Source organism: Phoca vitulina, unplaced genomic scaffold (genome assembly GCF_004348235.1).
Source record: "Phoca vitulina isolate PV1807 unplaced genomic scaffold, GSC_HSeal_1.0 scaffold13, whole genome shotgun sequence".
Taxonomy (NCBI): Eukaryota; Metazoa; Chordata; class Mammalia; order Carnivora; family Phocidae; genus Phoca; species Phoca vitulina.
In genome coordinates, this window is record NW_022589716.1 from 20,163,958 (window position 1) to 20,190,346 (window position 26,389).

The 26,389-nt window shown below is 39.5% G+C and overlaps 1 protein-coding gene across 2 annotated transcripts in view; it reads left to right on the top strand.

Annotated features, from left to right (window-relative positions):
- The window catches only part of SYNPR (synaptoporin), a 304,031-nt gene that overhangs the window by 242,434 nt on the left and 35,208 nt on the right, over window positions 1-26,389 (top strand). For both annotated transcript variants that reach the window (XM_032411681.1, XM_032411682.1), the window contains one exon: window positions 14,262-14,460. In XM_032411681.1, the coding sequence (XP_032267572.1) occupies window positions 14,262-14,460 (199 nt within the window). The remainder of the gene's footprint in view (window positions 1-14,261; window positions 14,461-26,389) is intronic.

The window sequence follows — 26,389 nt, forward strand, 5'->3', positions numbered from 1 at the left end:
CCTGTATATCCCTGGTCTTAACCCTCATTGCCACTTATAGAAACAGATTGTTCAGTTGTGTGCTTTTTATGAGAACAAACACCCTGAAAGCAGAAACCATCTCCATACTGGTTCCTCTGATATGCATCATCCCTAGCACAGTGCTTATGGAAGATGGATGAATGAACGAGGCATCAGCTAGAAGCATCATACTGAAGCCTGGTCCTGATAATGGGGCAAAGCCAGCACACAGCTGCACAGGTATGCCTTAGACCGCAGGGTCTATGAGAAAGACCTGAGAAGGTCTGGAGGGGAGGGCTCTGTTGAGCTTCTCCAGCAGGCCCCAGAAGCCTGTGAGTTGGCTTCCATTTTTGATTCTAGATCCTATGTTCCTTCCAACCTCCAGACATGACCTCTCTGGGCCACTGGAGAGTCTCTTTCCCGTGGGAATTGCAGGATAGTAGAAGGTCTACTGATCTAGGAGCAGAAATCTTAAGTTGTGATTCTTTCACTATGTGATTTTGATTAAGTGCCTTCACCTCTCTGAGTCCTGCTTCCTCTAGTAGAACAGCTGAGGCATCTGTGTCTACAATTCTATGAGGTAGGAGCAGGATCAGCTTCCAGACAAATATCTGGTCTCAGACTTTAATGAGATCTGTCCTATCTCTTTCTATCCTTTTTTCTTCCCTCCCTCCCTTTCTTCTTTATGTAGCAAATACGTGCTAACTATTTATCCTGAACCAGATACAACTTGGCATTCAGTTATAGAGAGGTAGACAGAATAAACAGGATCCTTGCCTTCCTGCTACTTATGTCCTAGCAGGAGAGACACAAATAAGCAAGATAACTTCAGCCATTTAGATGATAAGAGTGATGGCTATTAAGGAGGGCACGTACTGCATGGAGCACTGGGTGTTATACGCAAACAATGAATCATGGAATACTGCATCAAAAGCTAATGATGTACTGTGTGGTGACTAACATAACATAATAAAATAAATAAAAATAAAAAGTAAAATAAAAAAATAAAAGCAGTAAAATGGGATAGTGTGATAGATAATGATGGATGGAACACCCTTTTTAGATTAGGTGGTCAGGGGATGCCCCTCAGAGGTGGTTGCATTTGAGCTGAGACCTGAATGAAGAGATGAAGCTGACAGTGGGCAATTTGAGATTAGTTCAAAGGCCCAAGGACTTGGGTAGGGGAAGTGCTCTAGGAAGAAAAAGAAGCAAGATTGCATGATGATAGCAAACAAGTGGGCGAGATCCAGGTGATGTCAGTCCTTGTGGGCCCTGGTCAGGGGTTTGAATATAGCTTCCATTACAAGGGGTAGCACTGGAGGAGAATTTTATGCAGGGGAGTGACATACTCTGATTTATGTTTTTAAAAGATTTCTGGTTGTGGTACGGAAAATGAATTCCTACCTGTCATGTTCCAGCTGCAACTTGAAAATAGTATGATTAATCCCCTGGTTGCTGGCAAAGCACCAGAAACATGGATGACATTATATTTGCTGATAATAAAAGACACTTTTTCCATCCTGAGCTGATAAATATGTAAAATAAACTGTTTCTAGTTAACTAAAATGAACAGTGTTGACTTGTGTTAGACATTTTTTTTTCAAAAAGGATTTGTGTATTTATGGTGCTATTAATAACTGAAGAATTGGAAATGTACAGTTCCATAGCCACTTGACAGGGCAATAGCTTTTTGGTGGTTTAAAGGAGATTGCATTTTGTTCTATATGTATAAGCAATTACTGTTTATTTCATTATAATCTGGCAGATATATTGAATTTCCCACCCAGCAATGGTTCTGCTAGGTTCCCTATCCTGAATGTTCAACGAGGCCAGTTATTATGTACAGAATGAAATGACAGCAAGCAACAACAGATGACCAAATAACGACTTGATAGGGTGGCTTTTTGACAAAGCAAAATAGTTATAGAACATGCCATGTTTCCAGGTCTTTGAAATCTACTTTTTGAAAGCATTTTGGATTTTTAAAGTCAACTTTAGTAATTAGACTTAGACCTTGAGTTATGAACTTTGGAAGCTCTTTGCACACCAAAGAATAGTGAGTGTAGTTGCTAAATATGTGCAAACTCTACAATAAATGCAATGTATTCCATTATCTTAGTTGAGCCTTACAAAACCCCTATGAGGAATAGGTGATGAGAAAGCTGAGGCTCAAAAAGGGTGCAAGATTTGTCCAAGATCACATAGCTGATAGTTGGTGGAGCTACTTTATCTTGCCTTCCAATTAGGGGAAAAATAAGTAAAAAGGTGGTGCTGCACTGGGCCCCAAATGGAGACAAATAGAAGGTATGCTAGGGCTGTAGGTGTATTGGAAGTCACATCTCATTGAATGGACTAATATTCTAATATTCTTCTGCACGTTGCCCCCAGGTATAAGTTTAGATGAGGTAAACAATGGATAGGGTGAAGGACCATCTGTGTCGGGCAAAATGTAGACCCATGAAATAGCCTAGAATGAAATCTTTAGAACTCAGATGTTATTTCCACTGGGTCACCAAAGTCATCAAGTTTGGTAAATCTTAGCCTTTTTGAAGTTAGACCTACTAGGAATATGATAAAGTTATGAAACGTGACCCAGATAGATGAGTTTTTATGATTATGAAGCTATCTGAGGTTTGTCATGAACCCCTGAAGCTCATCCATAGAAATCCATAGACACCCTTCAATCAGCCACTCATTTTAAATTTGAGAACACTGAGACCCAGAGAATGGTCTTACTTAAGGTCACACAGAAAATTGGTGCATATATCGGCTCAAAAATCTAAGTCCTCTCAATTTAATAGTTCCCAGATTCTATTCTGCAGGCTCTACACTCTGGGAACTGTTCTATTTGAAATGACTGGCTCTCATCCTGTAAGTTTCCCCTTCTGCTTTCGGGGTACTCATATAGCTTTTACTTTATGAAATTTTGATGATAATAAATGATAATTACTGTTCTCAATTTTAATTTTTGTTTTGAATGTCCTCATCTAGCTAAATAAAAAATTGATAGTTCCCTCTGGTACCGAATTTCTCCTGAAAGTTGTACATATCCCAAAATTCTAAAATGCTAGGAATCACTGCTTTTGTTCACATGCCTCTCTATCTCTCATCTCCCACCTGGAACGGGTGCAAAGCATATAGGAACATCAGCCTCATCCTTGAATCTGATGTTTAACAGAAGTGAGGGGGCTGTACAGGGCCTGAACCTTCTGCATATTCATATTGCACATATTGAAAGGGAAAAAAAGAGGAAGGAAGAGTCTGTAGGTTAAAAGAGACCAGAGGGGGGCTCCTGGGTGGCTCAGTCGTTAAGCATCTGCCTTTGGCTCAGGTCATGATCCCGGGGTCCTGGGATCGAGCGCCGCATCGGGCTGCCTGCTCTGCAGGAAGCCTGCTTCTCCCTCTGCCTCTGCCCCTGCTTGTGTTCCCCCTCTCACTGTCTCTCTCCCTCTCTCTGTCAAATAAATAAATAAAATCTTTAAAAAAATAAATAAATAAAAGAGACCGGAGGGACATATCAACCAAACGCAATGTACAAACTTCTCTGGGTCCTGATTCAAGCTTTTTTTTTTTTTTTTAAAGATCTTATTTAGAGAGCACAAGCAGGGGGAGCAGCAGATAGAGGGAGAAGCAGGCTCCCCACTGAGCAAGGAGCCCAATGCAGGACTTGTTCCCAGGACCCTGGGATCATGACTTCAGCTGAAGGCAGACTTAACCAACTGAGCCACCCAGGCATCCATCCCATGGGTCCTGATTCAAATAAACCAACTTAAAAACATGTGAGACAATTTGAACATTGGACAGATAATTGATGATATAAAGAATTAACTATTTTTAAGGTGTGAATTTAGTAGTGTTGTGGTTATGTTTTTAAGAATTCTGATCTTTTAAAAATGCATACTGAATATTTACAGAAGAAATTATATGATGTCGGGAATTCATTTCCAAATAATCTATTGGTGGTGGACGGGTGGTGGTTGGAGGCACCCGGTGGTAGTTGACCTGAAAAAAGATTGGCCATGATTTGGTGACAGTTGATCATGGGGAACAGAAACATGGGAGGTGATGGTATGATAGTCTCTACTTCATGTAGGTTTGAAATTTTCTATAATAAAAGCTTTTTTAAAGGGAGAAACAGTAAACAAAAGGGACAACCCTAGTACATTCTTCAAGGGAATGCAAATTCCTACAACCTTTCAGCAGGGGCTTTGGGCAATACTTATCAAAGTCCTTAAAATAATACATACCCCTTGTGATGTTAATTTTTTTTAAGTATAAACAAATATTTATTGAGGTATAATTGTACATATCTAAAGCGCACAATTTGGTAAGCTTTGACAAATGTCTATACCTGTATAACCATCACCACAATCAAAATAATAAACATATCTACTGCCCACAAGTTTTCTCCTACCCCTTGATGATTCCTCCTTCCTGCCTCTCATCCCATCTCAAGGCAACATCCATCTGCTTAATATCACTAAAGAATAGTTGCATTTTTTTAGACTTTCTATGAATTGGATTTTGTAGTAATTATTCTTTTTTTAATCTGGCTTTTTTTTTTTTTTACTTAGCATAATTATCTTGAGATTTACCTATGTTTTATGTATCAATATTCCATTCCTTTTTATTGCTAAGTACTATTCTACTGTATGGATGTACCACACTTTATTGGTTGTTGTGATGGTTAACTTTATGTAATTACTTAGCTAGACTATGGTGACAGGTTTTTTGACCAAACACTAGTCTAGATGTTGCTATAATAGTGTTTTTTAAGATGTGATTGACATTTACAATCAGCTGACTTTAAATAAAGCAGTATTTCCAGGATATGAGTGACCCCATCCAATTAGATGAAGGTCTGACAAGCAAAGAGTGAGGTCTCCTGTAAAGGAAGCAATTCTATCTCCAGACAGCAATGCAGAAATTCTGGTTTTCTTGGCTTTGGACTCAAGACTGTAGCATCAGCTCTTGCCTGACTCCTTTGCCTACCAGCCTGCCCTATGCATTTTAGACTTGCTGGCACCTACAATCATATGAGCTAATCCTTTAAAATAAATTCCTTATATTCATTAAAATATATATCTTATTATTTCTGTTTCTCTAGAGAACCCTGACTAATATACTCCTTTACCCAGCACTTCTGCTTATAGAAATTTATCCGAAGAAAGTTATCATACAATTTATCCAAAGAAAGTTATTGTACAAATATCCAAAAACACATGTTCAAGGCATTGTTTTAACACTTAAAGATTGGAAACAGTCAAAATGTCCACCTGTGGGGGACCATTTAAAAAATTATTGTAAAACTGCAATGTAAATATGTAGAGCATTCTGGCACTGTAATTTGTCTATCTTGTGCATATATTATATGACTGTTAAAAAGAATAAGGTAGATCTTCTTCTTTTTTAAAAAAAGGTATGTATCAGTCATACTATTAAGTAATAAACAGCAGGTTAAAAACCCTGTTTGATTCTCATTTTTGAAAGTTGTTAATATTGAGGATGGAATTATGAAGAAACTTACCTTTTCTTCCTATAAACATGTCTATATTGGCTACATTTTTTAAAGAGCATATTTTGACTGAATTAATGAATCAAATCAATTTGACCTAAATTTAAACAAAAAGTAAGATCAGACTTCTGCTGCCCTCTCCCATGCTATGTTTATTAATAATTAGCTTTTAGTCAAATCGTTTACATTGCTTATTCATGAAACATTTCTATACCAATCAAATAATAAAATGGACAGATAGGCAGTTATCTAGATATTCAAGTTTAAAAAAGAAAACCCTGGGACGATTTTTGTTTCATAATTCACTTGAGTCCAGTACCACAGTTCAGGGAAGACAAACAAGATAGGAAAAAAAGGATTTTCTCTGCAATATACAGATAATGACCTCCTTATCTATTTTATTTTATTTTATTTTTATTTTTTTTAATACTTTTATTTGTTTTCTTTTTTTTTTTTAAAGATTTTTTATTTATTTATTTGAGAGAGAGAGAATGAGAGAGAGCAAGCACATGAGGGGGGGAGGGTCAGAGGGAGAAGCAGACTCCCTGCCGAGCAGGGAGCCCGATGCGGGACTCGATCCAGGGACTCCAGGATCATGACCTGAGCCGAAGGCAGTCGCTTAACCAACTGAGCCACCCAGGCGCCCCTCCTTATCTATTTTAATTTGACAATGTAGAGGCAGTCTAAGTTCTCTATGACTCAAATTTTATTTGAAGAAACCAAAATTAATAAGTCATGGCTTCATGATAATGGCAGTGCCTTTTTGCAAGCCATTATAATGGGTTTTACAGAGTTTTCCTTCTCTGGGCCCCACTCTAGGACATGCCCTGGCCTCTACAAGTCCATTTCTTTTTAATCACCTTGTAGTCTAACTTTTTATTTTGAAATGTTGGTATAAACACAAACTTGTGGGGGGAGGGGAATTAAATTTGAAAAGATCCTTCTTAGCATAATACACTTCCAATAAATTGGGTAAGTTTCTTTATGGCCTATGGAAATGAAAGCCACAGGGTGCACGGAGCGGGCGGTCACTTTCCAGCCATGTCCTTGTGTGTGCAAGCACAATAAAATTGTGTAGAAAAACGTATTGTTTGCAGTAAACTTGATTGCATCTTCCAGTGTCTAGTTCAGTTCCCTGTGCTCAGTATTTATTATTGCTCTCCTTCAAAAAATTATCTTCTCTAATGATAAAGTGGAGAGCACAGAAAGTAATGGAAAGTTCCTCCTATGGAGACAATAAGCTTTAATACATTTAATACATAATCACATCAAGGAGAAATGCCCTTATTGTGTTTAAGAGCAGAAGTACAGCATTTTGTCTTTCACTTTGTTTTTGTCTTTTAAGAAAACATTTTTAGTGAATATATGCTATTGTTGCAAGAGACGAAGCTGCTCTTGATTCAACTAAGGTTAGGACAAAGATGTCTGGAAACTGATGCTGGCTGCCTTAAAATGCCATTTACCTGAAGATAAGGAAGCTGGGGATCAGCTCTTAGGTCTTAGCAGACAGGATGCAGGTCCACTGACCTTTCTAGGAACAAACAGCATCACTAGAATCCCTGAGACACTCTTAGGATGTTTGTGAACTGGATTGTTTTATATTTCTGCTGGCTTTGATGTTGGATAGAGTCTAGTAATGACCCTTTTAGTTAAGAGAGGCATCCTGCATATACTGACGCTTCTGGTCAGCGAGTCCTGCACCTCGGACAAGCTCTCCCCCTTCTCCTTTGCAAGCTAAAGACTTCAAACTTCTTTCCGACTTGAGCAACCTAAGTCCACATATTGGGGCCTTCTCTCAGTTCTCACTGCAGTGGGCATATTTCCCAAGACTGTTCTCAGTCCCCATCTTCTGCCCTTTCCACCCCAAATAGATCCTATACCTGCAGCCCTGTGATGCCATTCTCCCCAGATTTTGACAATAGTATAGAAATATGCCTCATGATGAGCTGGTGGCATAAAGGAAAACCTTGCTCTAATCAATATGCGAGTCTTTCGAACCAGTTTGAGATCATCATCCATGAGCCAGGGGAGGAGTGGAACAAAAGTTCCCAGACCCCATACATTCATCCCACCGTTCTTCTGTTGAAAAAAAACTGAAAGTGGCAAGAGAGAGAGCTGGCCACAGGAAGGCTGTCAGAAAAGCCAGCAATGGTGTAAGAAGTCAGTAGATATGTGATAGATAAAATAAACATTAATAGCACTGTATTTTTCATAGGAGAGCTTAAGAGGAAGAGCTTTAAGGTCAGATAGACTCTGATCCAAGGCCCTTACTTCAACAAGTCACTTAACCTCTCTTCTCCCCACTTTCCTTGCTCCTAAAATAAGAGAAATAGTACGTACTTCATCAAGTTTGAAGGTCCAGGTGAGATAAAACGTGAAAGCATTTGGCATGGTGCCTGGCCTACTAATAACCGTCATTGGGGATTGCCATCCAGTAGTAGTAGAATTGTCCTCGGTCTCTTATATAGCATCACCACATGCCCTGTTTCAGGTACGGTAAGAAAACCAGGGACATGAGAGACCAAGGGGCTTGTCCTTTTCAACCTCCTAGAGAATCTCCATTCCCATTCCTCATGACTCATTGCTTAGCTTTTCCAGTGACTGGCCCATGGAGCTCAACACATCCCTCTTGAGTGACAGAAAGACTTGAGCATAATGGAGAATTCAGTAGTTTGGAAACCCAGGAGATGGAATTTGCATAAGTAAAAAAAAAAACAAAACAACTCAGAGCTGTTTTCCAAGTTTGCCTCTCCTCTATGCCAAGTGGGTGATCTTTGATGATTCTTTCAAGATAACTGAGCTCCAACTTCCTCATCTATAGAATGGAGAACTTTTCTGGGGAGAAAAAATGAGATGTAGTGTGTGAACGTGTTGCTAAACTCCCAGGATTTTGTCGTGATTTATGCTGTGAATCATACAGGCTGAGCAAGTAGAGGTGTGTGTGAGTGCATACATGCACACATAAACACATTTATTATACGACACATATGGCTAAGGAAAGAAAAGTCAATCTAAAACCAGACAAATGCCAATATTTCATATTGGGAAGAGAGAAAAAAATGGAGCAAGAGGATTAAAGTCTCTATCAACTGATAAAAGGATTGAAACAGGGGCTGTAGAAAATGATCAAGTAGAGAGAAACGTGCTTAGCACCACAATTTGCCAGTTGCCCTCTGATCTTCCCTTGGCCACTTTAAGTCGGGCTATGAGAAATTCAGTGACAGCAGTTTGCTCCCCAACATCCTCAATGCTTCCTACATTTGCTCCTGGGAGATTGCCACCATTGGGACATGTCATTATTGTCTCTCCCTGAACCACCCCCAGATGCTCTGTTAGGAACTTTAGTCCTGTTTTCTTCCACAGCAGGTGAAAGATATTGTCAATAATTTCAAAAGTCTTGTTGCCAGATGCCCATAATGGTACAGTGTTACCTAAACATGAATCTGTGCCTTCCTGTTCTAAATATCTCACTTTGTATAAAGAACCACAGGCACCACAACGATCACAGTTTCAGTACAGGATGCATGCAGGTTCATTTGCCCTCTCCTTGCCTCTGAGGCAAATATTAGAATAACCCAGGTCAAAATTTGGAAAATGGGAAGCTTTTAATGACTTCCTCTTGACTGGTCTGCAGGGATTCAACTCTGTTATTGCTGGGTGCCTTGTACAATGCCAGATTCACACACTTCAAGGTAGAAGCACAAGGAATGTTGGTTTGAAATCCTATTCAGTATAAGCCATCTGCACGCCATTAGATTAGATGGCCTGGTCATTTTTATACAGACATTCAGCTGAAAATTTGATGCTATAACTTCTGAAGCAGAGCGACAGAAATGTACAATAGGTACTAGTGTAGGCTCCACCCAATCTGCTTGCATTCAACACTCGTCCCTGCCCTCCACTAGCCACATGACCTCAGGCAAGCTCACTGTGCACTCCAAGCCTCAGTCTCCCCATCTGTATAATGGTCCTAGAAATAGCACCTACCTAAGAAATGTGTTATGAGCAAGTCTGTAAAGAAGCTAGTGCAATGTTTGGAGATTGAAAAATGTCAATGCTTGTTATCATAAACATTTTTATTAATAAAGCAATGCCAACTTGCTTAATATTTTCCCTGGCCTCACAAACAGAACTAAGAAGTGTGGGTGCCCAGCAGTCCCTTTTAATGTCATTGAAGCAGCAGTAAAATGTTTAAAAGACTGTGTTTATGCATTAGTAATTTTTTTAAAAAATCTACTCTAACATGGAGGCTTTTCTTTGGTAGACACAATGCAGTAAAATCCAGTGAAATTCAATTACCCCTTGATTGAGTCAGGCCAACCCAGAAAGGAATTATACATTTAAAATCAACAGAATTGCATTTGGTCCCTTTTGCAGGCTCAGCAATTGCTCCCTGACGAGTTCCTCACAAGATCAGAGGTGGCCCCACTGCCTTCCAGATTCTGTCAACCAACATGCTCTATCGGTACAGAACACTTTTTTCCTTGTCTAGGTTCTCAATGAATGATATTTGCTTCCAAAATTATTACAGCTGCTAAATGCATGCTGACTATAAAAAATCTCTCCCTCCAAAACAAACCATACATATTTATGCATGTATATGTATCTGATGCTTAAAAGAACCTCTCTGTTAAAATATATGCGTTTAGTAATACATATTAGCATACAGCCTTAAAAATGTTCAGTCATATGAATTATTATACTCAGACTATTTTGAGCTGACATACTCTTTCTTTATAAATGATCCCTACTCCCTTCCACAGAATAGGCATTTGCTTGGAACTCACCTCCATTTCCCCCCTTTCTCTTGATTTCATCCCAGTGTGACCGGTGGGCTAAATACCAAGCTGTAAATCACTGGCATTAATAAGCAGATTTGTTAGTGATTTTTGTGTATGTGTGCCTTGTACAGATAACCACAATCAACATTTACTGTAAATCAACATAATAAATTAGTGATAGGGGAAATGTTGATAGTCAGCTGATTGCATAGGGAAAGAAAAAACCACCCAATTCTTTTATTCTCCCACTCCCCGCCGCCCCCACCACACTCAAAGACTGCAGACCCAGTCTGTGCATGTCAGCTGAGGGAACTGGGGTTTTGGAAGCACCGCTAATCCTGGCATCTGGAAAGCAAGTGTGCATATCTCTAAATAGGTGCAGCAGGTGACATGGCCCTGCCTGCTATTTTTGTTTTATATGTTGTTTACTATAAGAAAATCTTTCCAAACTTCATCTTAAGATAAAGACCCAAATTTATAACCTGGCCCGCAATACCCCACAGTGAGGGCCCCTGAGGACTTCATCTCATCTGAAACCACTCATTCTCTTTTCCTACCATGTTCCAATTTTCCAAGACATATTTCATCTCTTCCCATGTGTGGTGCTCCTGGCCTATGCAGGATCTTTGTACATGCTCTTTCTTACCTATTTTTTAACAGCTTTATTGAGATATAATCCACATACTATACAATTCATTCACTTAAAATGTACACCTGATGGTTTTCAGTATATTCACAGAGTTGTGCATCAGTCACCACAGTCAATTCTAGAGCATTTTCATTGCCCAAAAAAGAAATCCTGCATCACTTAGCCATCTTCCCCAATTCTCCTATCCCTATCACCACCACCCCCAGCCCTAGGCAAATGCCAACCTATTATTTGTCTCCATAGATTGGCCTTTTCTGAACATTTCACACAAATGGAATCCTACAATGTGTGGTCCTTTGTGACTGACTTCTTTCACTTAGCAAAAGGTTCTCAAGGTTCGTCCGTGTTGTAGTGTGCATCAGCACTTCATTCTTTCTCACGGATAGGTAATATTCCATTGTATGGATGCACCACATTTTATCTATCCATTTATCAGTTGATAGACATTTGAGTTGTTTTCACTTTTTGGCTATTATGAATAGTGCTGTTATGAGCATTCCTATACAAGTTTTTGCACAGACAAATGTTACCATTTTTCTTGAGTATGTATCTAGAAGTGGGATTGCTGGATCATATGCTAACTCTATGTTTAACCATTTGAAAAACTGCCAGACTGCTTTTCCAAAGTGGCTGCACCATTTTACATTTCCACCAGCAATATACGGAAGTCCCAATCTGTCTAATTAGAACTTGTATTCCAATTTTATCTTGTTATTCTTACCCAATCTTACCAACACTTGTTATTCCAGTCTTAGACTCTTTTTGATTATAGCCTAGTGGATATATAGTTATATTTCATTGTGTTTTCATTCTTAACTTTCGATCTGGATAACTTCTACCCATTTTTCAAGCTGCAGCTTAAGAGTCACTTCCATAGGGAATCTTACCTTGACCACCCCACCCCAGACTAGCCTTGGGCTCCTCTCAGAAAACCTATCTTTTCCCTCTATACGTGTTGAAGTTCCACATGGGCAGGGCCCATCCTAGACTCCTTACTCTACCCCAGCATCTCACCATTGTATGAACTACTAGCTGCTTGCTAAAAATTTGTGGAATAATGACATATTACAAAATAATGAGAAAAAGGTGTACATTATCTGAAAATCACCTGTATGAGAATAATTGGCATGATTACCTTTTAAAGCTGTTTCATTTTTCACCATTCCCACAAATCAAACCATTGGGAAACATTTTAATATCTCTGGCAAGGGGAGGGAAGGAACTCTACAATGTAACCATAACGAATGCTTCTATTTTCCTGAATTATACCGAACCCTACACCTTTCTGGTTGATAAGAAACAGGAGGAGCCTCGGTATATACAAGCACGATCAAGTAGACTGTGTAAACAGCTCTCTCTTAAGTCAAGCAATAAATAAAAAAGACTGGGTTTCTGAGAAATAAGGAACTCAGGGGGACTGGACTTCCCTGCACTGGTTGTCAATGAAGCTACGTCCCTAGAGATTCTGGTTGAGTAGGTCTAGGACAAGGCCCTGGAATGTATGTTTTTAACAAGTCCTCTGGTGATTGCAATGCTAGTGGCCCATGAGCTTCACTTGGAAAAAATATTCATCCTACTTAATATTCTCATCACTTAACAGAAACAGGTTAATGTAGAAGTTAAAAACTCAAGCTCTGGAGTCAGATACCGATTTAAATCCCTGGCCAATTTACTAGCTATGTGGCTTAGGACAAATTACTTAATCTTTCTAAGACCATTTCTTATTCTGTAAAGGCGGAGGGGGGCAATAAAGTGCCTGTGTCATAGATTTGCCATGGGCATTCCATTAAATAATGTATATAAAACACAATATCTGGCACACAAGAAATGCTCCAATGTTGGGGTGCCTGAGTGGCTTAGTTGGTTGAGCATCTGACTCTTGGTTTTGGCTCAGGTCACGATCTCATGGGTTGTGAGATCAAGCCCCACATCGGACTCTGTGCTCAGTGGGAAGTCTGCTTGAAGAGTCTCTCCCTCTGCTCACTCTCTCTCTCTCAAATAAATAAATAAAATTTTCAGGAAAAAAAAAAAGCTCCAATGTTAGTTGCTATTGTTATTACTATCTTATCATTATATTATTATATAAAGTATAAGATTATGTACACAACAAATCTGTTTTAAAGGGATCGGTTTTGCTTAGTAAGAAAAATACTTTCTAGTATTAATTGGGAAATTACACGTTCATCAATGGCTTTATCATTATTGTTGCTTTCATAATTTTCCAAGTGGTACTTTGCTGATATCACTGCTATGGCTATTACGTGCCTCCTTAATACTCAAGGAATAGTTTAGTCATTTCTTATGAAGCAGAACTTTGGCTCCTATATTAAATTATAGTTTACCACCTAGTTCACAACATGAGCTACTATGCTGGATATAACACATTTCCTTAGGTGTCATTTATTGAGCAGAAAGTATTACCCCCAAAATCTTATTTTTCACTATTAGGTAATATATTAAGCCTGAATGCTTTCCTGATAGAACTTACTCTCTAAAATAGAAGTTCTAAAGTTCAATCAAATTAGTATCGATCTGTCACCTCACAGAATCAAGAATGTTCATTCATTTATCCAAGACCTGTGTACTAAGTGCCTAACAAGTGTCAGGCATTCGGGATACACAGAGAAGAAAATCAAGATGCCATCATCATGGAAATCTTTGTGAAAAGATGGGGTCATCATGCCTTTTCCATGAAGTGATTAAGAACATCATCAAGATAGTGTGGCTATTGATGAGTGCTATGAATGATTTTAACCAGGGCAGTGGGATAGAAAATGTCTATGGGAAAGGAGTTATTTTAGATGAATAGTCAGGAAAAGGCTCTCCCAGGAGATGACTTTAGAATACCAACAGGGAGCCAGACTATGGAAAATGTCAGGGGACAGATTGAGGAAAAGAGAACAGTCAATGAAATGACCATAAGCCAGGACTGAGCCATAAGGACCTGATGTAAGACCTGGTGGGTCACGTTAAGGAGTTAGAGTTTGAGTCCAAGCACAGTGAGAAAGCACTGAGGAATTTGGGCAGGAGGATGTCAGATAGTGTAATTTATCGACATTTCAGGTTCTCTCTCCCTCCACTCCTCCCTCTGTTCCAGTGACTAGCTATTGGGAAACCCAGTGGAACGATGTTTCCCTGCAATATTTACTTCCACATTTCCAGCGGTAACCTCTGCAATTTCTTTAATGAACCTGTCACGGAAGCATGCCATAAAACTCCCCAGTCACCCCTGCTTTGCTTTAGAACATGTCCGCTCAGGGCCCCTCGCTTGGTCTCCTTTGCATTGTAAAGAGTCTCCTTCCCTTTGGCGCTTTAGGTTGCACCAGGTGACCTTTGAGGTGCCCACCTGCGAGGGGAAGGAGCGGCAGAAGCTGGCTCTGACTGGTGACTCCTCATCTTCTGCTGAGTTCTTCGTCACGGTCGCTGTCTTCGCCTTCCTCTACTCCCTGGCCGCCACCGTCGTTTACATTTTCTTCCAGAACAAGTATCGGGAGAACAACCGGGGCCCACTCATCGTAAGTGGCTCACTTCTTGAAATAACTCTTTCTGTCCCCTGGGATTTCTTTCCCACGGCTTGAATGGTTTTGGAGCTAGGCAAGCCCTTGGGGCAGGTTTTTAGTTTGTTTTCTTTTTTTTTGAATCACATTCTTTTCCATCCACATCTCTTGGATATGAAACAGAAGCATGATGTCTGCCATTCTTTTGTGCCCCTGAATTGGGAAAGTATCATGAGACTTGCTAGAAACCCTTCTGAAATAAATGGTTGGAAATCTCATGAGATCAAGGGAAGACGAGTGAGGCTTACTGCAGATTTATTTATAATTCCAGCATTATGGAGCCAGTCAACCATTTTTGTCACTGGTTATGTAGAGAGTGTGACTTATACTTATTTGAAATGCATTGTTCAGTTAGTATATGATAGACTGGGCATAGAAGTTTCCATCTCTGAGCTCCCCTACCACCACCCCAACCAGTCTCTCTCAATCTCTCTCTTTTTCCACCACTGAGCCTCTTCCCACTTTCTTTTTCCTTGTACACTGGTCCAAGGACTCACACGGGTGAAACCAGTATAGCCCAGAATATCCCAATGGGGACTCACACACACACACACACACACACACACCTACAGGGGCACAACAACTATCAGAGGGGCACAGGGGTGTGGGTAAGTTTTTTTAAAGATTTTTATTTATTTATTTGACAGAGAGAAAGACAGCGAGAGAGGGAACACAAGCAGGGGGAGTGGGAGAAGGAGAAGCAGGCTTCCCATTGAGCAGGGAGCCCGATGCGGGGCTCGAACCCAGGACCCTGGGACCATGACCTGAGCCGAAGGCAGACGCTTAATGACTGAGCCACCCAGGTGCCCCAAGGGGTGTGGGTAATTTTTAAGGAAATAAATTTTAAATTTCTCAACCTTCACATGTACACTTGCCTAAAATTTATCTGAGAATGCTCTGCATGTGAAAATACTTGGCTGTCTTCTTTCTTAATTACCTACTCCCATTTTATCAAAGAAAATCATCCTTCTTTTCCATCCCAAATATCACCACACAGTACATTGCTAGGAGGCAAAACCTTTCAGGTGCTAATTAAAAAGGGACCATTTGAAATATTGGTGTTGGTGTTGACAAAAGTGAGTGATTCTAATGCCTGGGTAATGTACTCTTTTGCATATAAGGAGATTCCCAATTTTTATATTTCAATAAAATTGAAAGTCTTAATCTACTCATCAGCTGATAGACCATTAAAAAATACTTTTTGATGACAGAACACTATGTGATCAGGACACATAACTCAGAAGAAATTCAAAGAAATTCATGACATTGCTATAACAAAACATCTGTTCTCATCTACTCATCTTATTTTCAATAAGATGAAAAATGGGAAGAGAATTTATGCTGAATCATGGCCCATTCTAGAAATAAATAATATTTGTTCTCCCCAAAAAGTATGCAAACTAATTGTAGAAAAAATAGACCCAGATATTTCTAATAAAATTTTTATTTTTTAAATTTAATAATTATCAAAATATATAATATGTTTATGTTGTTGGGACAATTGTGCATTAATAATATTTATTAATAATATCACCCAACCCCAAATAAATTTTTGGCACTTAAAGCATTAGAGTCGTGGGCAAAAAGTTATTTAAACTTATGTACATATTTGTATTGCAAAGAAATATAATAGTGTGACCAATAAAATGCTTTCCAGGATAAAAAATATTATATTACACTATAATTCTGTGAGGGAAGTACAATGGAAATACAAATTCATAGAGAACAAAAGGAACATGTAAAATTTCCAACTGCTAAAGAGGAACCTTTTCATTATTTTTTTAATGGAAGATAGAGAGTATCAAATAACGATTCCACTGGATTCATTTAAAAATGGATATAGTGGATATGTTTTAAAATATCAAAATGTATGCCAGAAACGATGTTCTTTGAACTCTTTAGATTTTTAATAAAAACCAAATTAGATGTCAACTTTATGCAAATAAGAACATAATTTTTCAAAATTCTTTTAGGGAGTAAAATAAATTTTACAGAAATATAACCTAATCAATATATTATGGAGACCTGAACTTTAAAATAAACACATTTTGAAGGGTAACTGGAAGAAATCCCTGTTTGCAGAGCTTTGTGATTAAGTATGAAAGGACCCCAAAAATCAAATTTGTAGCACTTTAATATGTTATCTTCGAAAAAGAAGAGTAATGAACTTGAATCTTTGGACAGGTGTCTTTTTTTTTTTTTTCTCCCAAATTGGAGCTAATAGTCTTCATGGTTTTAAAATACATTTAAAAGAGTCACCTAACTTGGGCTTAACCCTCCCATGATGTGCAGATAGATACACAAAAGAGATTGCTATATATGTACCACAGAACCAACATCCATTCCTGGGTACGTGTAGACACAGTTACAAAATTCTAAAGTCTGAGGAAATCTCCTGACTTCCTGAGAGAAGAAGTTGACTCAGCTAGTTTGCTCACAAAGTGGAAAAAGATCTATTTTGTTATATAAAACCACATTCTCCTCATATGAAATAATCTTGTGAAGGCATGCTACTTCATCTCTGTGTAAATAGTCTCTCCCATCAAGCAGGATATAATGAAATCCTGAATTGTGTACTACACTGGGTAGGTTCTGTTTTATTACATCGTGGGAGAAGGGGAGGGGCAGAGGAGATAATTCTAGTAATAAAAAAGGAAAGGCTCCTAGATGCAACTTCTGTGATATTAAAAAACTGATGTGCTCATTACTTAGCAGATGAAAGTTAATTTAAAAATGAGCCTGAGTCCTAAGAGTCACAGAGTCAGAATGGCTGTGGAGGATCCACAGGATGCCATTACAACCGCAAATGGCAAACCGTATCAATTCTGACCCCACCATGATGAGGGCACAATTGGGGGACAAAGAGTGGGCTATTATACACAACCTTAATGATTAGTTAGCAGGTTACAGAAAATGCACACTGTGAGCAAGATCTCAAGAAGATGGTTCAGACCTAGAAAAACTTCCAAATGCTATGTAAACAATAATGGTACCTATTTTAAGTCAAACCTATTTATTCAGAAAGATGGCTACTGATTATTACTTGGTCACCTCAGTTCTTGTTACCATCTATTCTTTTTTGGTGTTGCTTTGTTTTTAACAAAACACACATTTTTTTCCTTCATTCTGTAATTTTCCACGTAGAATTTTTAGTATGAAACAACAAAGTTACCATATTATGATGATATGAACTAATTCAAGCAGTTTAAAGAAGTCAGGTATCCTTTTAAGTTGGTTCACATCTAGAAATTAACAATTTCCCATCTTGTTCTATAATCCTCTAGGACATGACATGCATAGATAAGATTAACCTGTAGGAAAGGGATGAGGTTGGTAACGATGTTGGTAATAAGAACAACAATAATATCTACTGGTATTGACTATCTACTATTCATAAAGCGAACAGTCATAACAACCCTAGCTTATGTTATTATTCACATGTAAAGATGAGGAAAGGGAGGCCCAGAGAGGTTATCTGACTCTCCCAGGTCACATCACTATTAGTCAGAGAGTAGAGAATTTGAAACCAGGTTTCCAACTCCAGGGCCCAAGTTCATAACCACCATGCAAGAGGGTCCAAATTCCTGGTAGGTCATGTGCTACGAAATTAGAAGGGTAGGGATGGGTAAGACCAGTTGGTTTATACACCTGGACGGCTCCTATATTGTCTTACTCAGGACATAGAGAAACCAAACCTTATAACCCCTAGATTTTTCTGCTCATTTGATGCCATCGATGTGTTTTATTTGCCTTCAAAATCTATTTGGAGTCCTGGAATGACTGCCATAAATCTATGATGCTAGAATAACTCAGGGTTCTGCTTGTGTGACTGTTTATTTCTGTGGCACATGGAAGATGTCAATTATAGAAAACAAGCTTTAAAAATGCCCAGGATCAATGGGTATTATAAATCAGAGATTACCAGGACTGATTCCTATACTTTTGCAAGCAGTCGTGAACAATTTCAGACAGACTGGGGCCATGCTTATCAATGGCGATTTTTTAAAAAGATCTTTTTCTATTGAATATTTTTGACAAGATGGTACACCTTTAAATAAAAATGAAAATATGAATGTCTTTAGAAGTAACATAATTGTTAATGATGCTGAATAACACAGTAGCAAGAAAATTGGGCCGGAAGAATCAGCCAGCTACTGTAGGTCACTACAGTGCATGCCTTCTTGTATAGATGAATAAATAACAGTTCTCAGAAAGCAGGAATGGCCACCTGAATCGTGGCATGATTGTGAATTGAAATATCATATCTGGTTAGATCATTTTGTCATACTCCTTAGAGTACACTTTTAAAGCCCATCTCCTGCCTAGATTTCTGTGTCGGGATATTCTGAGCCATTTTCAGATCTCATGTCAAATAGTGACACTGTGAAGCTTTAGGTTTTTTTCATATTAATGTAAAATCAGTTTTAAAAAAATATCTTACAGGGCTGACAGAGTGCTCTAAGAATGAGCGTACAATAAACACAATCCCACATTTTGGTAAATCCTTGTTACAAGAGGTTTGGTTTAAAGTAACCACTCTAGGAGTTAAGGAGAATCAATATCCACCTTAAGATTTTGTGGAAAACAAAAGAGCTGCGTTATTCAAGCTCTGATTTTCCCATAAAGGTTGACCAAAGACAGTTTATGGGACTGGCGGTGTTCACCCACCACAGGCACACAGTGGTGTCGTGGCTCATATTTGTTTTATGTTCTGTGCATTCCAAATATTTTCCCATCTAACCTCAGAACAACCCTGAGAGAGAAGTAGAGCAATTAGAATCAGCCCCATTCTATGGATTCAATTTACCTCCTCTTTACTGAGCACCAGGTGTTGGAAAATGTGTCCTTGGGAGATTAGAAACCTTGCCTGTTGTCAGAGAAGTGAATGACAGAGGAAAGACTTAGACTTTTAGTCCAATGATCTCGAGGGTAATGGCTAAGCTCTAGAGTCCTGGACTTTAATCCCCCATATAACCTATTATTTAACAGTTGGAAGCCTATTACTTCATCTGCAGAACGACGCTAGTAATAATACACATGTCTCGGAGCTGCTGAAAGGAAAGGAGGAGTTAATGCCTACAAGACACTTTGCACAGGGAAATGCACACAGTAAGTGATAAATTAATGGCATCTAACTGCCGCACTATTATTGCCATAATTTTAATCTTTCTCTTGCCCATTACTGGGTAGGACCTTGGCCCCATAAAGGGAAATTGCAGGCAGCTTCCTTTAATTGCCAGCAGCCTTCCCTGTGCTACTTGGCTCCCCAAACACTCTGTCCTCCCCAATTCCCCCAGGGATAGAGCTGGACTCGGGACTGCTTCTAAGACCACAATTGTTAGGTTGGGCCACCCAGTCAACCTTTCAGTTCCTGCAACCCCACTCCATTAGATGACTGGAAGGTGGATTTTTAACCCCCCAAAACAAAGTAAGGCTCCCATTTTCAAGTGCGGGCTAAAGCCATCACTAAGATTAGACAACAGGAGTCAGGCAGAGAGCTGGATGTTCTGAGACTTAAATGCTTGTTCCTCCCAACTACATCTTTCTTAGCTATAATCAGAGATGGAAATCAGAACTGCAGCTTCGAGCTTTGGGGGAATTGCTGAGAAACCTCTCCCCCTCTCCACCCATTCCCTCCTTCCTCTTCTCTCCTCTTAAGTGGGTTCCACATCATGTCTCTGTACTTCCTCTTCCTGGGCACTAAGTGTCTTCAACAGGCCAAGCACAGTGTATATAGGGGTGAATTGAGAGCATCCAGCCTGGTGGGGAAAATTATTTAATAATTATGACTCTTCTAGAAATGATCTGCTAGAGGTACATAGATGGGCTTTGGTAACCTAGAGGAGGAGGTGGTCCCTCCACCCAGAGGCCAGGCCACGCCCTCCCCTGGGTTGGGGGGTGGGCTAGTATTAAAGATGACTCCAGAGCATCTGGTGGTTGGTGAGAGGATAAGTGGAGATTGTGTTTGAAGTTCTGCCCCAGGAACAATGTATTTGATGCTAAAAAGAAAAACATTATTTGAAGCCCACAAAGCATGTATCTTGTTCGTAGGGGCACACACCTGTCAGAATCTGACAGTCTGGCTTGTGATGTGGAGTGTGTGTGTGTGTGTGTGTGTGTGTCTGCCTCCCCACTCTTTGAGACAAGAAGTGATGACATTACTAAAGGGTATGGGCCTAACCTTAAATGAACTTTTATCCAAACTACTACACATTTTGCATCAACAAATATATTTTTCCAGAATTGTACCGCAGATGAAGGGAAATAAATTAACCCATTTAAAGTGTTCCCAGCACACCATCTACACATTTTACCAGATTTTGTATCCTCAGTTCGTTTCTGGCTTCTTATGATGAGCAAATGCTTCATTTAAATGAAGGTTAATTCCCACTGTATTTGGTGCCATGTTTCTCCAATTAACTAAACAAAGACCTGAGCCGTAGTCCAATAGCCTTCATAGGGACAGTGAGCTACTGATAGAATTAGCATGATTCTTCCAGAGCCCGGAGCTCTTCTCATCCCGTGTTGGAGCCAGTGTATTCAGAAGGCTAGTTTAGCTTGTCTCTCTGAATCCCAATCGTTATTGTCAGATTTTCTTTCATTCCCGGGAACTCATTATTCAGTTAGAAAAATTAGAACCTAGAGGGGAATGTGGCAAAGCCCCAAATGTGTCTTTCCTGTGTGTTTCTTTCTTTCATTTAAAACAAACTGAAATGTGAAAGGTGTCTACTCCGTGGCCCAGCACACCCAAGAGAAACCACCCTCCCTTTCTCAGATGGAATAATGGTTCTCCACTGGTGGGTGGGGGGCATCTGGCAATATCAGGAGCCATTTCTGATTGTCACTGCTGGGGGGAATATCGTGGATAGAGGCCAGGGGTGCTGTTGGACCTTCTGTAGTACACAGGACAACACACCACAGCAAAGAAGTGCTGGGCTCAAAAAGTCAAGAGTGCTGAGGTTAGAAACCCCAATTTATAGCAACCGTCAGCAGCCATTGAGTGGCTATCATGTGCCAAGTCCTGGACGAGCACTTTTCACATCTTCTTTTTAAATCCTCAAGCTAACCTTTCGAGTTTCGTATTTTAATTCCCAATCTTGAAATGCAGAAACTGAGGTTGAGGAAGTCTAAGAGGCTTGCCCCAGCTTACTGGCTCCAGAGGCAATTCAGGTCTACTGCACCCCAGTTCAGAAGTCGCTTCATTTTTAGCTGAATCTGCTTCTCACCATGTTCATTTCTCTGGGTCTATGGACCTTACTGCTGGCTGTTGGCCACCCCCAATCCCTCTGTCTTCTTGTGTTTCTTCTTGTAGCTACCACCAACACACGCAGACACACGCACACACTCACACAGTTTAAATGTCTCAGCTTTGTAGCTTTTATCTCCAAAGCTCTGCCTTCTGATTTATCTAGTGGACAAACTAGAGAGGAAAATGGTGCCAGTTCTAATTCTTTAACCAATTTTAGATGTTAACTTGGGAAAAAACTCTTGTATTTTCCCAGAAGACTCCAAGAGCTTTTATACTGCTCTGGACTCCATCTCTAATTATGAAATTTAAGCCAACTTAAATGTTTCCAGCCAGTTTGGGGCACTAGTTTAATCTTAGGACTACAAGTAGTTTCAGTGAAACTCCCAAAATAGTGTAAAATCAAGAAGGAAGTTGGCCAAGATATTTCCTTATTCAAATAATACCTATCCGCAATTTCTTAAAAAACAATTTGTCTTATACTGGTTTTTCCTTACAGTACAGACACTGTTGACTCTTAGTTTTTGTGTTTCAGTCAAACTAAAGTTCATGTGGTGTTTCCTCTTTGATTCTAAGCCAAAGCTCTTTCTTGGATTCAAGAGTAATGATCTTGGCTGCTTCAGCCCTCATGGGTCCCAGGGCCTATGCTAGGCACAAAGACATATAGCAAAATAATACCTAGCTCATGGCTTCAAGCTATTTGCTTTATTCCTATTACCCTTGATCTTTCATGGGGAAACAGTCAGGGCCAGTGGTTAAGAATTGAAGCTCTGTACCCAGACTGCCTGGGCCCAAATCTCAGTACCACCAGTCAGTACCATCTCTGTGACTTTGGACAAGTTATAGAACCTCCATGTTTCTGTTGCTTCCCCTAACATAGAGATACCAGTGGTTCCTAACCTACTAAGTCATTGGTCATGTTAAATGAGTTATGACACATAAAGCACTTATAACAACAGCAGGTGCTCATTAATGTGAGCCATTGTTTTCATCAGCCTTATATTATTATCTACCCTGGTGTCCATATTGTGCTTTATATGTAGCTGGTGTTGATTAAATCTCAATGGGCTGATCAGCTGAATAATAAGTGCAATAAGTGGATAAGTGCAAACTCCACTGACTTTCTCATCTTGACAAATGCTTTGGAAGGCTTCCTGTTGCACTGTTAACATCAAACCCCCTTTTACATTGTGTTTTATTCCTGAGCCTCTAAATTCAGCTTAAGCTGCTATCATTACAGAAAAATGCAATCAACCCTAAGATGGGGTTTCACACTGTTTGGCCTTTCCGTCACTCAGTTCCCCTCTCTTGGCTCTCCCACCCCCAACCTGGCACTCAGATCTCATACGTTAGGGAAAAGAGGGGAAAGAACACAACCCCATTAAACTAACCGGACTCCAGGGAACTAGAGCTTGAATCCCTTATCAGCTGGCAAGTCTGAAAATAGCAGGAGAGTGTGAAGAGCACAATTGTGTAACAGGAAAAAACTTGAGGAAATTTGATTGTTTGGGGGCATCCAGCTGAGAAATGAGGTTCAGACTTTCACCCTCCTCCTATCATTTTTTGAAAGTGGTGAAATCTTCCCCTCCCCACTTCACCCCCACAATGGCAAAAATATCCTTACTATTTGCTAAGTTTATTTCCTTAATTCCAGAACAAGCAGACACTCACAAACACACAGCTTTGGAGTCACTGGGGCTCTCAGCAGTTTAAGAATGCCTTGCACAAATACCCATGGTTCATTAAACTTTCAAATAATTGGCACAAAGTCCAGAGCTTGGATTTTTTTTGTAACCCTCTTAACTCTTTCTCCCAGCTGGGCATCTTCATTTCCATTGCTTATTAGTAGGACCCTAATCAAAGCCACAGAGCCACACAAGGAAAAAATTTTCCCTGGGAACACAAAGGAAGTGGGACTCCAGATAAAAACTGCCTTGGATCCCTTATGAAGGACATGGTTATTGAAAATACTTGAGAGATTGGCCAAGATATGATTTCACCTTCACTTGACTACCTACCTATCTGAGACCTGTAACTTTGAATCTGTCTCTGTGTGGTTCCGAAATGTCTAAGAAACATTTAATCAATTCACGTGCTGTCTCAAAAAATAAACAACTAAGGGGCACCTGGGTAGCTCAGTCAGTTAAGCGTCTGACTCTTGATTTAGGCTCAGGTCATGATCTCAGGGTTGTGAGATCGAGCCCCATGTTGGGCTCCACACTCAGGTAGGAGTCTGCTTGAGATTCTCTCTCTCTCTCTCCCACTCCCTCTGATTCCCACCCCCCCGGCTCTGATTCTCTAAATTAATTAATTAATTAGGTATAATTAATTAATTAAATCTAATTAATTAAATCTAATTTTAAAAAGAAATAACTAAGCCTGAATTGTAATAAGTTTGTAATGATCCATTTGTGGCCAAGTGGATCCACTAGCCACACCTATGGGCAGAAAAATATGTCAATATTGGCTAGCTGGAAATTACAAGACCAAAAACAATGAGATTATTACAGTAGAAAAATAACTTAGGAAAATTGCAGTTAAGGCTAGAGAAAAGCAGACTAAAATGTCTGGCGTTTTACCATGGTGCTTACTGCCACCCCAGTTTCACTTCGAAATAGGAAAATGAAAATCCAAGAATGTCTATCAGCTTCTTAAGCACCCACTCCATGCAAGACATACGGGGACTGTGATAGCATGAAATACACAATTCCTCACCATGCTGGAGCTGATAGTCATCTCCATAGGAAAAGATAAAGACACATTAGGATAAAAGCACAAAAGAAGTATGTTTTATTATCCCCATTAATAGAGACATCACATAGGAATCAACAAGAAAGAGCATGTGCTATTGGCTTGGGTGGTCAAAGAAGGCTTATGAAGTCCACAAGACTTGGAAAAGAATAGAAACTAGCTGGAAGGAAGGGAGGGTGCTTTGACTGGGTCAATGGCTTGAGCAAGAACAATGTGGGGGAGTGTGGAGAATAACAGCAGACACTTTTTTTGCCTTACCAGCTTCCTTCTTTGGGGGAACTAGCCCTCTCCCACTCACGCGGTCCTGCTGGACTGCCAGGTGGTGCCTCACCCAATAATATAAGATGGTCAAATGACTCGAGCCAGGCAACTTATGGAGTGAGGTTTATGGAGTGAAGCTCTTCCTCTGGAATTGCTAGGCTAGGAAGAGGTGAGTCTACTTGATGATGGCCACATTACTGGTGATGTGGAAGGAGTCTGTCTAAAGAATAAAGCTGAGCAGAAATAAGCAGATTTTAGATATGGAGAGAAAGAAAGATAGGGAAAGACATAAAGAGACTTGACCCTCCCCCCGCAAAAAAATGAGCAACTAGAGTTGGCCATACCTGAAACCAGGCACACTCTAAACTTTCCAGATATATGGGCTGCTAAATTTCTCTTTGTGCTTGCTGGTTTGATTTGGCTTTCTGATACTTGCTAAATGAAATGATTTTGATGTATACATAATGTCTAACTTTTCTGTAAAACAAGCTATGAGAACTAATACATCGAAAGTTAATTATGAAGTTTAAATAATGAATAGCTAAGCGCACAATAGATGCTTAATGACATTTATTTATTTATTCACAGGACCAAGAAAGAATAAGGTGGAATAACTCTGGTAGTACTTTTATATCCATTATTATAAACAACTCTAGTTGTTTCCATTTGTATGGCTATATAGTATTTCATTATATAGAGATAACATGAATTATTTAACCCATCTCTTATTGTTAGACTTTGAATTTTTCTCTCTCACAAACCATGCTATGATAATCAGCCTTGCACTGTAATCTTAACACATATTTTAAATCATTTATTTAGGATAAAAACCCCAAAGTTTTCTTCCTGATTTTTAAAGCAGAAATTTATTTAAATCCATATAAAGCATATCCCTAACAAATTACCTCTGATATGAGTGAAAATTTGGATTCCAACTTTTGACTCTACCCTAGACTCTGCAATCTTACTACTATTGGAGAAAAATCTCCCAAAAAGATCAGCAAAGAGAATTTGTTCTTCCCAGAGAGGAAAACAATAACACAACTTGTCGTAAGGATGCTGCCACTGACACATTTGCTTTGAAACTTGAGATACTAAGGGGACATCAAAATTCAATTCAAGCCATATTTAAGTAGGCAGAAGTGCAAGCTTTAATTACCAAGGAGAAATCCCCAAGACAGGCATTAATCTGCATGGCAGTGTATCGCTGAGCTCTGCATACTGGTCCTTTGGCAGTATCCTTTCTCACTGAGGCTCAGTAAGTGAAGTTCAAGATCATCAATTAATTACTCCTCTGGCCATGAACAAAAGAAGAAAACAAAAATAGAGAAAGTCCATGTGATGAGTTTTTAAAATAATGGAATGGCTATTTATAAGTTTCATCCTGGGGCCAACGGCTGAAGTTCTGTATGTGGCAAGCCAGTGGCTGTTTGGGGAGCAGCAAGATCAGGAAGAGTCTTTGTCCAGCCCTGTCTGCTGCAGTCACCTCCTGAGAGTCTCTGCATAAATCTGGTCTCTTTTCAAACCCCCAGTTAAGCGATTTCCCACAACTTGCCTTGGCTTATTTTTCCCCATGTGTTCTGTAGATTGTTGCTTTAGGATTGAAAAAACAAAGACAAACTACCTGAG